Here is a 17,802-nt window from a genome sequence, read left to right as displayed (position 1 = left end):
CTGCGGCAACACACACACACATGGTTTGGTACTTCATCCGATGTATTTTTAAATTTTAGTATTTCTTTTTTGTATGTGTGTGATAGAAGGTTGCTATGTGCAAAATTGTTGCTAGTATTGTCTAAAACTATTGCATTTTGTAAGTAACTTTCACTTCCAAAATATTTTCTCTGGATACGGTCAATTTCTTCTTGTAGGTATTTGGGTGTACCATGCAGAAGAGTGTTATTTAAATTGGCTAATTCTGAAGCTGCACTTTTAGCATAGTATATTTTATACACTAGATTTCTTACATTTGAATGATGTATTGATATCCTTTTGATATCATGGAAGGTGCTTTCGCAAATACGTCCGGAAATGCAGGCTAATGAATGTCCTTGCAGTCCTGTGTATTTGCGCACTGGACAGATATCCATATTTTGCAGCACTTTCATTTTAATTTTGTCTTTACCTTTCACATATTGATTGAGGAACTGACTTAAAGATTTGAAAGATTTGTTAGGAATGGCACACATTGACGTGCACGGCCATTTATATACTGGACGGTCTAGTTCAGTCGAATCGAGAGGTAATTTTAGTTTTGAGGGAATACTTTTCTAAGCAGTGTTTCTTGTTCCATGATGGTATTATCAATTTTTTTTCATACCCTCGTCCACTGCTATGGATGGCAATTGTGTTTGTTTGATTTTGTTTGTATGCTTCTTCATTAAAATATGATTCTGTGGTTGTTGTGTGACTCCATTCACCTCCACAAATATGTAAGAAGTTATTTTTGTTCACATTCCGTTTATTGATGCGTTTCTTTTGTAGTTTGGTACTTAGTTTTGTTAGTGGTTTCATCCTATTTAACATTAATATAAACCACTTCCTTTTGAAAAGGATTGCACTGTCCACGAGAATTTGTAAGATTAATTTTCTACGGTACGTTTTAAGGGTTGAGGATGATTTCGGTCCTCTTCTTATTAGATTCTGAAGGACTCTGGCGAAACATTTTTGCTAAAATACTTTTTTTACTATGGGTTCTTGTTACTATATCAGGAGGAATAGGAGCATTGTTGGCAGTACTGGTAGGCGATTTTTTTTGTGAAGAGTTTTGTGTTTCGTGCCACATTTCGATGGAGGAGGTAAAGTTTTGGTAGTTGAAGCTTCCTTTGTTTTGCTAAACGACTGTATTAGCTGTTTTTTTCCAACATTCTCTACAAACTGCTACAGATGGATGCTTAGGTTGGACACTTTTATTTTTATTTGCTCTACTTCTGTGTTCCTTTCTACAGACTTGCTTTTTGATAGGCATTCTTTGGGGTCTGTTGAACAAAAAGAAGGCATGGTTTGGTCTGTTGTACAATGTATGTGTTCTGTGTGCATGCGTGCATGAGTTTGATGGGGAAGCTCTTTGTGGTGGTGTGTGAATGTGCACTCGTCTTACGATGATTTTGGGAGGATATTTTTCTGTTTGTATACTACTACAATGTGCTTCAGATGAGAGTACAAAGTCGGCTAGTGGTGAGGAGAAGCATGAATGGTAAACGTAATGGCATAAAATTGAAACAGCTATTTGTTTTCTAGTACTAACATTCTAAGGCTTCTGCATGTTATTTGAGTTCCAAACACACAGGGATTTGTGAGCCATTCTGCTTGTTATTCTTTGTTTAATAAATGGGGATTTGTGGGTAGAATGGTTCAGAAATCACTGTTTGCTTTGGTGCGCAAATTAAATAAATAACCCACACAGTCTCTTTGAGGAATAGTTAGAATACAAAGGTAGTACTGTACTTACTTTTTTTGCGGAATGACCAGGTTTCTGCGGATATGTCGTTTGCAGTGTAGATGCTGTTGATTTTCAGGAGAGTAGTCTTCACTGCAATTGTAAAAAGAAGACGTTAGTAACTTTGTGTGTTTAAAGCAGTGATGTTACTGTACACGTTCATTTTGCATCTTTCGCCAGAGTATTCTCCTTTGATATTTCAACACAGTGCATGTGTGCATTTCACTTCACTATGTGCTGCCTTTGTATGTTATTTGCAGTATGTTAGTTGCACGTGATTCAGAAATGAGTATAATTTTTAGGTTATGAAAATGCCTTGTTTTTTTATGCTGTTTTATCTATAGCAGAGAGATTTGTAAGCGATAGGTCAATATAGTAGATGGGAAAAATTTCACTACTTTCATATTGTAAGTACGAATCTGAAAAATCGGGAGACCCTCAGAGGGAGATGTCACCACAGCAATCAGGAGCGTTTATTTTTCTCATACGATTGCATTGTAAGTAGCATTAATGTGAGCGGTACACAGTAAAAAATGGAGACATTTTCTAATGGAAAATCGAGTTTCGCGCTAAATAGGGAGGGTTGTTACGTATGTATAGTTTATGCGGGAGACAGTAAGAAATAGTGCGTTTTGTCAATGAAAAATCGGACATCTTGCACTTAAAGAGCGAGCGTTGGTATGCATTGGCTATGCAGATTTAGTGGCATTAATTTGTTTAAATGAAATTGTAAGGGTTGTACATGTTCTCTGATTAAAATATGCATACCTGTACTTTATACTCATGAATGTGCGCATGCATGGAGCTGTACGTAGAAATCCGCAACACTTGCACAGTAGTTTTTGAAGTAGGTGCTTTGCAATGATATGCGACTTGCATTCAGAGTGATCAATAGTACATTTGCAGTGCGAAATTTTGATGACGGAGTTAGATGTAGAGATGTTGCATGTGATTGGTGGATGGTTGTGTGACTGCTTAGCTGTTTCCAATGAGGGAATGGATTCGCAAGTGATGTGGAAAGGGTAGAAGGACTGGCTGAGAGTTACGTGCCGCACGTAGACAACGCTTGTCCGCGGGTAGGGCGTGTCACATACGGGTTTCTACAGCAAATCCAGCATGGAAAGGGGACTGTAGGCATCAGACAATCAGATGTTCACATTGCTCTTTTGTGTCGAAAGACGGTGCGTATACTGAAGATGGCAGAGGTGGAAAGGGTCAGGGTTTTGGTGCTTGGAGATATTTTTGTCCATGGTTTACAGCACTATGCCAAAAGTAGGCATGTGGCACACAATTTCGATGTCAGAGGAGTGGAGGTGGTGTGGAGCGCTGAGACTGATCGCAATGTTGCGGCAATTCTCCAAGTTTGCAGAGACATGCGTACAATGACCACTCCTCATGTGGTACTTTTGCACTACGGTGCTTGCCATTTGGGCTACGTGAGTTCACGTACTTTGTTGGAAAATTTGGAACAGTTGGTTCAAGCAGTCATGAACATCTTTCCAACTGCGAAAGTCATTTTTTCTGGGTTACTCCCGAGAGGAAAATGGGACGACAATTCTGTTTTCTGTCCTGATCAAAGTATTGTGAAGTGTAACCTTAATCGCGGCATGCATGCTTTCATGTTACGAGCTGCTATGTTTTTCTGCAGCCACAAAAACATTGTTCTCAGTAATGCGGCTGATTTTGAAGCAGATGGTGTTGCGTTATCTTCTTTGGGAAATGTATGTTCTTTTGGAATGTAAGGCTTGCTTTGTAGAAGGTTCTGTAATGGTTGTGGGAATAAAGTAAGAAGAAAAAATATTTTAAAAAAACAAAATAACAGGTGTCTGTAAGGCATCTGCCCAAAAACTATAAAAAACGGCTCTTTTCAGAGCCCACTTTAAAGGGGAAAAGGGGAATAATATTTAAATGTACAGTCGTCACGCTCTGATCCTGTACGTGTTCGCGGACATGGCGTTAATTTGCAGGCAGCGCGTATTACCAAGGTGGATTCTGGGGTGGAGACGCACGCAAATGAGAATGTGGGAAGGTAGGGATTGGTCAGTAAAGTTCAGTGGGTGTGTTCTGAACGGAGAAATTTAGTGAGAAGGTCTTCTCCCTGACAGGATACCAGACGGCCATGGCTCTGTTTGCTCGAAAACAGATTATCTGAATTTTGGGAGACTCATGGATGCATTGGTTGAAGGTGCATCCAGAAAGTTGCGGTCTATGTGCAGATCTTGGATTTCCTCATGTGGAAGTGCACTGGCATGGCGTGCGTGGAATGAGGTGGCTGGACTTGGTATCTCTCTGTGCTACTTTACAGACAGAGCGTCATCCTGATATACTTATCATTCATTGCGGAGGAAACAGTTTAGGCCATGTCTCTGGAATTTCTTTGCAATTTGCAATGAAGGAAGGACTTGCGAAGGTCATGGATATGTTTCCCAATTGCCAAATACTTTTTTCCCGTATTGCACAAAGACAAATATGGCTGCGTTCTTCTGCATTTGGTCCACAAATGGAGAAAGCGAGGCGCAATGTGAATAAGGCTGTTTGTGCCTTTTTAAGAGATGTTGGCTTGTCCTCATTCCACAATGAAAACATTTTGTTTCGCAGCTCTTTCTTTTTTCGCAGAGATGGAGTCCATCTCAGATATGTTGGCAATCAGATTTTTCTTTGCAATGTACAAAATGCATGCCAACCTTTTTTGGATTCATAGTCACCTATTTGGCAATCTTTTTTTTCCAATTTACTGTTTTTGAAGCACACAAAACACCACAGAAAGGCTCTTTTCAGAGCCACCACTTACTCCCAGCAAAAAGTCCATTGCTTTTGCTACGCTTGCACCCTCAATTTTTGTGTGTCCTACGACTGTCCACTGACTTTTTGAAAAATGCGCGGGTGCCTACAACGGTCCCTTGATGGTTGTATTGTTAAACTGAGAAAGGCGGCTCTGAAAAGAGCCCTTTTTTGTAATTTTTGTTGTTTTCCAGTTTACTGCTTTTGAGCACATGGCACACTAGGAGAGGAGGGCAAGGGAGGGTAAGGAAGGGACACCAACCACGGGGATAAGAAGGGGCAGTGGATAGAGAAAGTTATAGGGTGGGCTTTACTTAGGTAGGGGGCAGTTCTTCTGGTGCTCCGTGACCGTAGCCTCAAAAGCACTTCCAAGACTCTCCCTCCTGCAGAGTACTGCCTCGCAGTACATATACAATATTGTGACCTTCGCAAGGTAAGGGTCAACAGCATCGCGAATGGCTTCTGAGGCAGCTGGAGGGATGCGCTCCCCCACAGGAGTTTCTCTTGTGGTGAGAGGATTGGACACGGAGGATGCTGTGGAGGAACTCAATCTACTACGTTCTTCACATGGAACCACCTTGCGAATGTCTGTACTGTGGAACGAAGTTAGGTGTCGCTTCATGGTTGTCGTACCAAAGCTGTACGCACCAGGTCTTCCGCGACTCAGCACCAACTGCCACTGGTTACACCTGACCAGGTTCGCACTTGCTTTTGGTACATTCCCAAAAACGGAAAACAACCGCCACACCCACGACCCCCGGCGAGTGCTTGTAGTGCGGAGTTCCTCCACCTCATTCTCTTGTTCCTCTTCTTCCTCAATCTCTACATCCTCACCCGTATTTCCCTCTGCAGCCTCTTGAGGAGGTGGTGGTGGTGGAGGGTTTGGGGTTGGTGCTGACGCTAATGAAGCGACAGTAGCCATGGATGCAATAAAGAATTAGTTGCCTAATGGTCGCTACAGCAACTCAATCTGCTATAGCTAGAAGCACAATGAAGATGAGCTCTGGGGTGTGGCCATTTATCGGGGTGGAGGGGTGCGGCTCGTGACCATATTGATCACTGAAAAGCGTTGCAAAAATTCTAAACCATACGTTCACAGGTAGAGCTATTGTATGGGACATGTGAAATGGTGAAGTGCGACACAAGTGAGACGGGACAGTTAGGGACAGGCGCAATGTTCGCAGTACCTATCGGTGTCCTGCGCATGTGCGTACATGATCTGCTGACTGTACGGCCAGGTACAGTGTCCTTAGGACACTCCCATTCTGTTCATTTACGCACAACTTGAACAGATGGTGCGTTCTAAGATCAGTTCCACCTTAGTTGCCATTGGTACGGGTAGGCGTATTGCCGTTAGAACATCCATATTCTATTCCTTACGGCTAGGTCGAACAGGCTCCCTGTTCTTGGACATTTTAATCCTTTTTTAAAAAAAAAAAATCCTCTAACCCTTCGACTACAAATAAAACTTTCAAAAAACACACACACATCAATCAACAGAAATACAAGGGGAAGCAGATACTGACACGAATATAGGGGAATTAGGGTTGTGAGGGGATGATTTGTGAGGGGATGAAGGGATGGATGTTTCATCAAAACTTTTATTTTCTTCTTAAAGGTTTGGGGATGGTTCACTAGGAAATGGAGAAGGGGGCAGGTGGGACAGTGATAAACTATTTTTCCTCTCACAAATTCCTCCACAAATTGCCTTAAATTGTTAAAATTGTCATTTAGTGTGTTCATTTTCAGTTCTATCCTTTTCAGCCCGTCTTCCTCTGCGTCGTTTGTTGGCCTTTCTACTTTTTTTTCCTGGTCTGTTAAAAAATAAATATATTTCTGATGTTTGTTAATCTGCTTAGAATCACATGCTATGCATAGGTCCGACATCCGGTGGTCACTGCGGAGTATTTCATTTTGTTTTTCGTAGTCGAAAAGGGGACGTCGACGAGGCGTGTCTGTAACACTATCCCTATAGTGACGTGCGTTGTACCCACAATCCTTCACGCGTCGAGGTCCCTCAGATTGTTTTTTCCACCCAGCTACTGGTCGCCTTTATGCGGAGCTCCTCGAGAGACATTGCCAAATAGTTTCTTCGACCTTGGTCGTTTGTTATTAACATCAATAACGTACATCCCTCCCTCGACGCAGAGCCGTTTCCCCGCCGAGCAAGATCTTCGACAGAAGGACGAGCGGAGGAGATCCTTCGGCGCTGCCGAACACGTGGCCTGGCCTCGCCGGCCATACACAGTAGGGAGAGTGGGGCTTTGTGGTCTTTCTTTCTTTTCTTTAAGAATGCCTTTCTCTTTCCCCTCCCTCTCTTTCGAGGTCGTAGTCACACCTATTACCCTCAGCTATGGAGAGGACGCCATTTAGGTTTTGCCCACTTTGCAAGGGTAAATATACCTGGAAGGATAAGCACAAACGGTGCAACCGTTGCTTACCCCTTGATCACCAGGAGGACGGCTGTGCGTCCTGTAAATTACTAAAGCCCAAAACTGGCCGGCCTACGCCATGTTTAGGCCTGACTCCTCGCCCGCTGCCGCCGCCGCCGAATGTGATGAGGATAGCGACTACACGGCCCCCGGAACGGAGGCTGTAGACCTCTCAAAAGGAGCGTTCACGCTCCTCTTCGTCCGTCACGCCCAGCTTATGGGGATGAACACCCCGGCGACAAGGACGCACACAGAAAAACAACAAAGCACATACCCCCAGGCACACATTCGTCGAAGACGAAGACAGCCATAGCGCCAACGGGGACGCCGGGCCCACCGACGTCTTCCACCGACCGTAAGGGTCGTCCGCCCTCCCCGCTTCCGCGACAGGCGACTGGGCATTCTAAAAATAAGGGCGCTAACACCAAAATTTCCGGCGACACGCATCGCAAGAGCGCTCACGTTGCCAACAAGGACTCGACGACCAAGGACTCGACGACCAAGGACTGGACGAGCAAAGGCTCGACGCTCCATAGCGTGACGGCGACCGATCCCTCGGAAGAGAGAATGATCACCGAAAGCCTCGCGCGCATAGCATCTAAGGACGGCCAAAGACGTACGGCGAGTGAAACGCCGAAAACCACGCACAAGGCCAAAGATACGCCGAAGGCGCCGGAAAACAGATCAGGCCAGTTCCCGACGCCGTCGGAAGGCCCTAGCCAGCAAGAAGACTACTCAGGAGGCGAAGGCTCTCTTTCTTCGACGTTATGGGACAGAACCAAACAATTACAGGAGGAAGAAAGCCCCTTTTCTTTCCCAGACCGTCCTGGCCTACCTCAGTGGACCTTTGAAAGGTTCCAGACCTGTATGGACAAACTAGATGGGTGCCCTGTCTTCTGGGAAGGACATGAACCTAAGAGACCCAGGGAGGCACCCCTTGAGAGTCCCAGGGCTAAACACCAGAGGTTTTATAACCCCATACAGGAGGACACAAACTCTTACAATCCCACTGTGGAAGACACCTTCTTCCAAGAGGAAGATGAGTTCACCTATGTTGAGGACCAACAAGAAGAGGAAGGTTTTCACGAGGAAACTAACCTATGTGAGGAAGGATTCCAGGAAGACACAGGCGAGGGCGACCAAAATCCCTGGCAGTCACCGGCTAGGTCGACTGACACAGGCAGTAGCAGTATAGTCATCAGGTCTACTGAAACTACACCAGTCAGGAACCCTTCGCCTGTCGATGATCAACCCACCTTCAATGCACTGCTGAAGAAGGCAGCAGCACATTTCGAAATCGAAACTGGGGACGTCACCCCAGACACCGATTTTGTGGAGAGGATTATCAAAGAAAAACCCCCCACTAGCCAGATTATACCTATCCTCGCCTCAGTTAAGAGACGTATTACACCTTCTCTTTCCACTCCTGCATTGGTAAGAGGTGTCAATCCGAGGATTGAGAAACTGTTCTCTCCCTCTCAATCAGACCCATTATATATTAAGGGTCACTCAATCCCGGACTCCCTGGTCGTGACCAACACCAGGAAAAGGGCTGGAGTCCCACTATCTACTAGCGAGGCACCCCCAGATAAAGAGGGGAAGAAGCTGTATGCCCTAGCCAAGAGAATCACCACCTCTGCAGCATTCTCTACCAGAATCGCCAATAATAACACCCTATTGGCAAGCTACGCCGATGCTCAATGGGCTAAGCTCAGACAGGACATCGAAGAAGCTCCCGAACCCCTAAGGACTCGTTTACTGGCTACAGTTAACGAGGGCTTCCTGGTCAATCAAAGCATCGTCAAGAATACCCTCGATGCAGCAGAGACGGCTGGCCGCACTTTGGTACAAGGAATTTTACTGAAGCGTCACGTCTGGCTTCGCAATTCCGGATTTAAGGCGGAAACACAAGCGTCCCTTATTAATAAACCCATAGAGGAGTCCAACCTCTTTGGGAGAGCAGCAGATGACGCGCTGGAGAAGCGAAGAAAGAATTTGATACAATAAAGACCTTAGATCAAATTTCTAAACCCCCTAATAGGCGGGGATTTGGTAATAAGCGCTTTTTTCGTGGACAACGCCAGCAACAAAACCAACAACAACAGTACTCTGCCAGCAACTACCAGAGTAATAGCGGCCAGTACAATCAGAGGGGTCAACGTCGTGGCAAGGGAAGAGGCCGGGGTTCCACCCCCAGAGGCTCCCAAGCCAACAACACCACCAAGTGACGCGAAGATTTGCGTCCCCTCCCATGCAACGCCGGTCGGGGGCCGGTTAACATCCTTTCTTCCAGCATGGGAGGGAATAACATCAGACCGCTGGGTACTTTCCACCGTAGCCCGCAGCTACTGTATAGAGTTCAACAGTTCCCCAACATACAGACCCCCGAGGGGACGCCGCATGACACCAGAACACCTCGGCATCCTTCTCCAAGAAGTGGACCAACTGCTGGAAAAAGGAGCCATAGAGGTCGTGCCTCTATCTCAGGTAATGGAAGGTATTTATTCAGTGTACTTCCTTGTATCCAAAAAGGATCTAACCATGCGCCCTGTATTAGATCTGCACCCAGCGAACAAGTTTGTCAAACCCCAGAAGTTTCGTATGGTGACCTTACAGGAAGTGATCCCACTGCTATCACAGGGAGATTACATGACAACACTGGACATGAAAGATGCATACTTTCATATTTTAATGTTGCCAGCGCACAGAAAATACCTCAGGTTCATGATAGAGGGCAAACACTACCAGTTCAGAGTGCTACCCTTCGGCATAGCATCTGCACCAAGGGTATTCACGAAAGTACTGGCAGTGGCAGCGGCCCACCTGCATAGGTTATCCATCCCAGTATACCCTTACCTTGACGACTGGCTCATAACAGGGGATTCTTACGAGACATGCTTCTCAAACACCCAAAAGACTGTAGACCTTTTGTTCCAACTGGGCTTCTCTATCAACGAGAAGAAGTCCAGCTTAGACCCCAGCCAAGTCAAACAATTCCTAGGGGCTCTAATTAGAGCAAAGGACGGCCTCGTCTTCCCCTCCAACGAGAGGGTACAAAACATGCTGTTTCAGATACCCCAATATGTGGCAGGTCGAGAGGTGACGGTGCGCAAAGCGATGCGTTTGCTAGGTATGATGGCGTCGTGTATTTATTTGGTACCTCACGCGCGCCTGCGCATGCGCCCAATGCAAGAGTGGCTCAACAGCCAGTGGTGTCAGGCCAGCGGACAATGGGAAGATCTAGTTGTGGTCTTGCAGGCCTTGGTTCTCTCGCTACGGTGGTGGACAAAGGAAAACCTGATTATAGGGAAACCCTTTGCCACATCCGCGGTGGAGGCCACTCTAACCACGGACGCATCCCTCACAGGATGGGGGGCTCACCTATCCCATCAAACTGCTCACGGAGTGTGGACTCCGAAGGTAGCATCCAAGCACATAAAGCTACTGGCGGTGTTCAAAGCACTAAAAGCCTTCCAGGAACACCTACAAGGGAAGACAGTGATGGTCCTTACAGACAGCACCACAGCCATGTACTACATCAACAAGCAGGGGGGAACCCACTCTCCAGGACTGTCCAAGCTGTCCCAGAATATATGGAAGTGGGCTCTCTAACATAACATGTTCCTACTGTCACAACACGTACCAGGGGAACTCAATCTGCTAGCAGACGAACTCAGCAGAGACTTGCCCTTGCCCGAAGAGTACGAATGGCAATTGCACGAAGACATCGTCTTAGACGTCTTCACGCAATGGGGATTCCCAGAAATAGACTTGTTCGCAACTCTGGAGAACTCACAATGCCAAAGTTATGCCTCCATGTACCCCCAAAACCAGTCCAAGGGGAACGGTCTGTCGATTCAATGGTCAGGGAAATTTGTTTACGCCTTTCCCCCGACTCCCCTTCTCAACAAGGTGGTGCACAAGATGCACCAGGAGCAGGTTACCATGATACTAGTGGCCCCAATGTGGGCCCGGCAGCCATGGTTCGCTCACTTGATGGAGATGTCCCTATCTTCCCCAGTGAGACTTCCCTGCCCGTACAACATGCTGTCACAGGACAAGGGCAGGACACTGCATCCATGCCCTCAGACCATGAATTTAGCAGCCTGGCTCCTGAGATCATAGAATTTGGACATCTACAACTCCCGCAGAGATGTATGGACATCCTCAGGGAAGCCAGAAAATCTAATACTCGCCTCTGCTATTCTAGCAAGTGGAAAAGATTTGTCATCTGGTGTAGAGGTAAGAGCATCAACCCGGTTGACTGCTCTCCCACTAACATTGTTCTGTACTTGACCCATTTACTGGATTCAGGTCTAGTGTTCAATTCCATTAAAGTCCACCTAGCAGCACTTTCTGCATACACCACTTCCCAACTTAAAGTGTCGTGGTGGAAGATACCAGTTATCAAAGCCTTCATGGAGGGGGTAAAGAGAATACACCCTCCGATAGCTAACCCAGCTCCCGGATGGGACTTAAATATGTTACTTTCTAGACTCATGGGCCCTCCCTTTGAACCCATGCACAAGGCAACTCTTAAAAACCTCACTCTTAAGACTGCTTTCCTAATAGCTATCACCTCCATTAGGAGAGTAAGTGAACTACAGGCTCTTTCTGTTCTAGACCCCTTCGTAACAGTTCACAAGGATAAGGTGGTTCTACGCACACACCCAAGGTTTGCACCAAAATTCATGTAAACCAGTCAATAGAACTACCAACGTTCTTTCAAAACCCTTCCAGCTTGGGAGAAAAAAGTCTGCATACACTAGATGTACGCAGAGCTGTCATGTTCTACATGGAAAGAACCAGACCACTGAGAAAGACTAATCAGTTCTTTGTCTCGGTGGCAGCAGGAAGAGAAGGAGATGCAGTCTCAAAGTCCACTATATCTAGATGGATTGTTCAATGCATCACTCTCTGTTACACTCTTGCTAAGAGAAAACTACCCTTCAAGCCAAGAGCACATTCCACTCGAGGCACTGGGGCTTCCATAGCGTTCATTGCAAATGTTCCCCTTGAGTCCACCTGCAAAGTGGCTACCTGGAGTTCTGTGCACACCTTTACAAAACACTACTGTCTAGATACACACTCTAGATCTGACTCCCAAATGGGACAGGCAGTATTAAGACATCTTTTCTCTACTGTTCCTTCTCATAACCACCGCCAACTCCGGGTACTGCTCGCTAGTCTATGCACAGCATGTGATTCTAAGCAGATTAACAAACATCAGAAGACAATGCATTACTTACCGTAAAAGCATTTCTGATGGTTGTATCTGCTTAGATTCACATGCGCCCTCCCTTCCTCCCCGCTCGGATGGAAGGAACATAGACATCTTTCTACATCTCTCTCTCTTTTCTGTACTCACTCACGTATAGAAGGCTCCCTCAGGGCAGAAAAAATACAAACAGAGGGACCTCGACGCGTGAGGGATTGTGGGTACAACGCACGTCACTATAGGGATAGTGTTACAGACACGCCTTGTCGACGTCCCCTTTTCGACTACGAAAAACAAAATGCAATACTCCGCAGTGACCACTGGATGTCGGACCTATGCACAGCATGTGAATCTAAGCAGATACAACCATCAGAAATGCTTTTACGGTAAGTAATGCATTGTCATATGTTAAAGGCCCATGAAAAACTGACCATTATTATGCTTATACAGAGCACTGTTTATACCATTATTATCGCTATCTTCGGACATTTCCCCATGCAGAAAATTCTCCTCTAGCCACTCCAAAGTACTGCACATTTCTGTGTCAAAACAACAGAAAGAAATAATTTTTTCTGCCCCTTATACAAAAAAAGTACACACACATATAAGAAAAATGAAGTTCACTTACTATTTTGTTGTAATTTGTCTTCGTTGTACTGCGTGCGTCTAATCTCGGTCCTGGCTGCAGAGTTTCTGTGAGGCAATTACGTTGAGGCATACTTTTTTTTGTTATGGTATAGTCCATTTCATTCTACATGGTCATTAAATGCATGGTTATTGTTTCAGACGTTTAGGTTTACCTATTTATTTATTAGTACTTTTGTCTTTGTGTCCTTTTTGAAAGTCGAGCATTTTTTGTGTAACACAATAGTACAATTTCAGATACCCCCTGACTGTTTGCGTACTGTTGACTTCGTCCGCGCCCGTCCGCAGACAGGCGCTCAGTCCGTGCCTTTCAAATATCAATAGCGAGGGGGTTCTGTATGTTCTTTGTTACATGTATGTAAAGTAAGTACATTATACTACATATCTCCCAAGATCACATGATGAAAGTGTATATTGAGCAAAAAAACTTTATTAACGCGATGTTATGATTAAGTTCCCCTTCAAAAAACCTGTGAAATTCACTAAAAAAGAACTTTGTTAAAGGGACGTTATGGTTAAGTTGCGCTACTAAAAACCTGTGAAATTCACTAAAAAAACTTTATAAACGTGACATTATGGTTCAAAGTAAAACCGAAAAACCCCTGAAATTCGCCTATTATGCTAGGCTAAGCGACCATAACTGCCTGCACCACTGTGCACTGCTAACACTAACACCCAGGACATGAAAGATGGCATCACAAATGTCATTGATGACATCACACGTGCATTTACTTTTCAGGCCAGGGGTTGTGAATGTAATTTTAGCAAAAAAGTATCAGGGATTATGGGGACATGTGTAATAAAGTACATACTTCATAACACAATGTAGTGTTCTAAAGAAAATTCCATTGCAGTGTTCTTTCTAGTACAGGAACCTACTCATACAGAAATGTAGGTATTGGCTGAAGCATACACCACAGAGGTGCTATGTTTGTACTTTCCAAAGCTCTATAATAAAAAGGTGAATGTTTCTGTATCACACTTTTCTGGTCTGTGAAACATGTACTAAGTTGCTAATAATGCATCACTTACCACATATTTCTACTAAAACACACAAAACATAAATAGGCTGCAATGCATACAAATATGGGGCTTATATATGGAGACTAAAGTAAGCATACAAGACGCAGTATCATTACCAACTGTGTATAAGCTACATGATTGCATTTACGCACACAAAAATGATTGCTGTGCTTCAGGCCTGCTTATTCCCCTATATATGTACATCATAAGATTTGATTAAATTGTAAGGAAAGTATTGTACGAACATGTGAGAATAGCAATATCTATAAATGCAATACCTTTTGGAAGTTTACTTTCTGTCAGTAAATACACCCACCTGGCCTAGATATGGCAGTGAACAAAAACAAAGGGGCTACACATGTGATGTCATCAGTGATGTCATCAATGACATTTGTGATGCCATCTTTCATGTCCTGGGTGTTAGTGTTAGCAGTGCACAGTGGTGCGGCAGTTATGGTCACTTAGCCTAACATAACTGGCGAATTTCAGGGTTTTTATGGTTTTACTTTGAACTATGTCACATTTATAACGTTTTTTTAGTGAATTTCACAGGTTTTTAGTAAGGCAACTTAACCATAACGTCTCTTTAACAAAGTTTTTTTTTAGTGATATATATATATATATATATATATATATTTGAATGCACTTTTGTCGTGTTTTAACTATGGAAATATGGAAATTATGGAGAAATCTTTGCTTGAATGTATAATGTGATTTTGATGAAATGTGTTTTTAATGACTGATGTTTATTGGTTGTATATGTATTGTAAATGTTTGAGTTGAGATGAGTTTGCAAATTTAAATTTTTGTATGTGATAATGTGTTTTATTTGGAACTGTTTTCTTTAAACCATGTCATAGTAATACATACATAAATAAACAGAAATAATCCCTGGCATAGGTAGGACCAGGTTTTAGTTTTCATTACATTTATCATAGATGGTTCTTTTTTAGTATTACATTATTTTCAAATGCTGCACCTGTAAGAGTATGATGATGGTTTTATTGCACACTGGTGGGTATGTTTATTATGCATTCCTTGAAATTCGATTATGCATTATGATAACAAGATTATTTTTTTTAATGCAGGCAGCGTACCTTCGCCAAGTGCTCCGTTAAAGCGAGTGTTGGCATACACTGGATGCTTCAGTCGAATGCAGACAATTAAAGTAATTCACGAATATCTCTCTCAGCGACTACGTATTAAAGAGGAAGACATGCGTCTGTGGTTGTACAATAGTGAGGTAAAATGATTTTGATATTTATTCTAAACTCACTGCCGTTCGAATGGATACTTTCTTCCATAGATTCCTCCTTTTTGAAATTGCTTAAGACGACAACTGGATGCGTAAAACGTAAAACAACCACTAGGGGCCAGAGGTGCGACTACTAGACTGACTCTCTGATGACATAATGGGCTCTTTTGTTGCCAGATGTGATATTTTACCCTCATGTTAAATCAGCTGTGACTTACTAAGCAGTTTCTCTGACGTTTAGACCGAGCAGGACACTGGGTAGCTCTAGATTGAAGATCAGATTGCTGCTTCACCCCCCCCTAAAGGTTATCTCTCCAAACTGTACTGAGCATTCAAGGCCTGAAAGTTTTCCAGCATGGATTCTCGGTAAAAGAAAAAACTGTTTCTGTTTAACTTTAAAACTGTATTTCTCCTCTAAACCAAGCACTGTCCTCTAGGTAATACTGCCCCCATCCAATTACAGTCCTCTCCCTAATCCCCTCCCCCGGTAGCCATCTTCAATTTTTTATTGCACGCTTCAGTGTTGGGAGTTCTTGAGTTGCTCTCCGAGCTATTTGTACGTTTATTCGTGTTTTTCGACAAGAAAACTTCAATTTTTGTTTCAAAGAGGCTGTGCACTCTACTTCATCTGCCGACAGCGGGGACCTGTTGTCGGTTAAGTTCCATGCCCCTCAAAGGCTAGGATTCATCGAAGATTTTCAAAGACCATCTTGGGCCTACTACGCGCCCTCGGAGCATGATGGAGGAGAAGATGGAGGGAAGGTCCCTCTTCAGACCCTGCACCAAATGCAGGCTACGGAATGTGTTTGTGGATGACAAGCACCTACAATGTCTCTACTGCCTACACCGGACCATACGGAGGTAGAGTTCGAGATATGCCTTGGTTTCTTTAAGAAAACGATGAGGACAGGCATAGTAGGCTGACTGCATTGCTTAAGACCAAGGCCTCTGACCTGTGCTCCAAGCAGGGCCATGCCTTGTCCAGGACCGGCCGGTCCGAAGGAGCGATCTTCTAAGTGCTTTGAGGGCACCTCACCTGAGGAGGCCCAAGATCTGGCCAAGATCCACAAGTCTGAGTCCACTGGCTCGCCATGGAGGCGGGTCCCAAAGTGGATACGGCGCGATCAGCATCACCTTCCGCCTCCATTGCCACCATACCATCAAGCTCCTCTTCAAAGAGGAAGTCATCAACACTGGCTAAGCTACGGGAGAAATCTGAGAAGCCGTGGACAGAGGAGAAGGCGGCTGCTCAGCCCACACAGGCTCAACCGGCACAGGCAAAGACCTTGTTGGCGACTTAGTCGACAACAACTACTACCACGGCAGCTAAGGTTGCTGATCCTGCAAGGGTGGCGCCCACAGCACAGTAAATTGTCCCTGCCACCACGGCGCAACACCACTGCAGAGACTTTGGCAAAGTCTGCAGGTACGCCAGAAGGGGTGAAGATACCGGCACAGGTCTCAGGTTCAGAACCCTCGAGGAGGAAAAAGTGGGAGAGGGGCGAGGAGGCCCCTAAACAGCCCTCTCAGGTCATCTCCCAAGCCATAGAGGTCTCGTCCACTGACAACAAAGATCAGCAGTCCATGCATACGGTCCACAAGGACGATGGCGAGGAGAACGATGGCGCATGGCCTAGTTTCCCTGTTTTGCCTTCTCGCCTGAGGGACATTTCCTTAGATATTCTGTCGACTCTCCACATCTTGGCATCAGAGATCCAGTTGAGAATGCCTCTGGCATCAGTACCTGTGGTCCCCCAGGTCCCCGGTCAGCATCCGCCAAAGAGTAATCACCATCGGACGCCCCCATATCAACCTTCTGCACCGTGTCGGGACCCAACTCGCCCAGCAGACCCAGACATGGGTACGGGAACGGATACGGCCATCACGACAGATGACGACGAAGATATCATCGTAGCGGACGGTGAGTCACCACATTTAGATGCCCCGCATCGGGTTTCCCCACCGGAGGAGGTGGGTTCGTTCCACGCCATGATCACCATGGCCTCCAAGCTATTCCAGCTGGTGCCTGAGGAAACCAAGGAGGAGGGCTTCTTGTATCAATGGCTAGAGGCCAAGAGGAAGACGGTCATGTCAGTGCCTTTTCTGGCCGATATTTGGGAAGAGGGCGTAGTCCTCATGAAGAACCCTTGCACAGCTCCAGCCAAGCGGCATAGTCTGGAAAAGAAGTGTATAAGGTGCCGGACTCCGCACCCAAATGCCTGAGGTCACAACCATTGCCGACTCGGTGGTGATGTCGGCCGCGAGGAAACAGTCGGCTAACCTGTCATTGTCGTCTTCGGTCCCTCCGGACAGTGAGGGATAAAGGATGGACGCCATTGGCGAAGATGGTGATTTGCACTGCGGCGTCCACGATTAATGCGGCCAACACACTGGCAATCCTAGCCAGTTACGACAGGGAGTTGTGCTACAAACTAGGACCCATCCTGGAGTTCGTCCCCAACTTTAAAAAGATGGAGGCCCTCGCCCTCTTCCAGGAAGCCGAATCGGCATCGGAACCCATCATCAGTGTCCATCCTTCGACGGGCTCTTCCCAACTTCAGAACCCCACACCCTCTGCCTTTGGTGCCTTGGCCCAGACCACGGGTGGCAAGCTTGTACAGCGTGCAACGCCCTGTCATCGAGGTCTCTGAAGAATAGACTAGCCAGATGGAGGGAGCTCTTC

The 17,802-nt window shown here is 45.4% G+C and overlaps 1 protein-coding gene across 2 annotated transcripts in view; it reads left to right on the top strand.

Moving 5' to 3' along the window:
- The window catches only part of USP32 (ubiquitin specific peptidase 32), a 3,569,419-nt gene that overhangs the window by 1,691,950 nt on the left and 1,859,667 nt on the right, over positions 1-17,802 (top strand). For both annotated transcript variants that reach the window (XM_069615070.1, XM_069615069.1), the window contains exon 17: positions 14,953-15,107. In XM_069615070.1, the coding sequence (XP_069471171.1) occupies positions 14,953-15,107 (155 nt within the window). The remainder of the gene's footprint in view (positions 1-14,952; positions 15,108-17,802) is intronic.

This window comes from Ambystoma mexicanum, chromosome 9, assembly GCF_040938575.1.
Source record: "Ambystoma mexicanum isolate Mex_15411 chromosome 9, UKY_AmexF1_1, whole genome shotgun sequence".
NCBI lineage: Eukaryota > Metazoa > Chordata > Amphibia > Caudata > Ambystomatidae > Ambystoma > Ambystoma mexicanum.
This window is presented reverse-complemented; position numbering and strand designations above follow the sequence as displayed.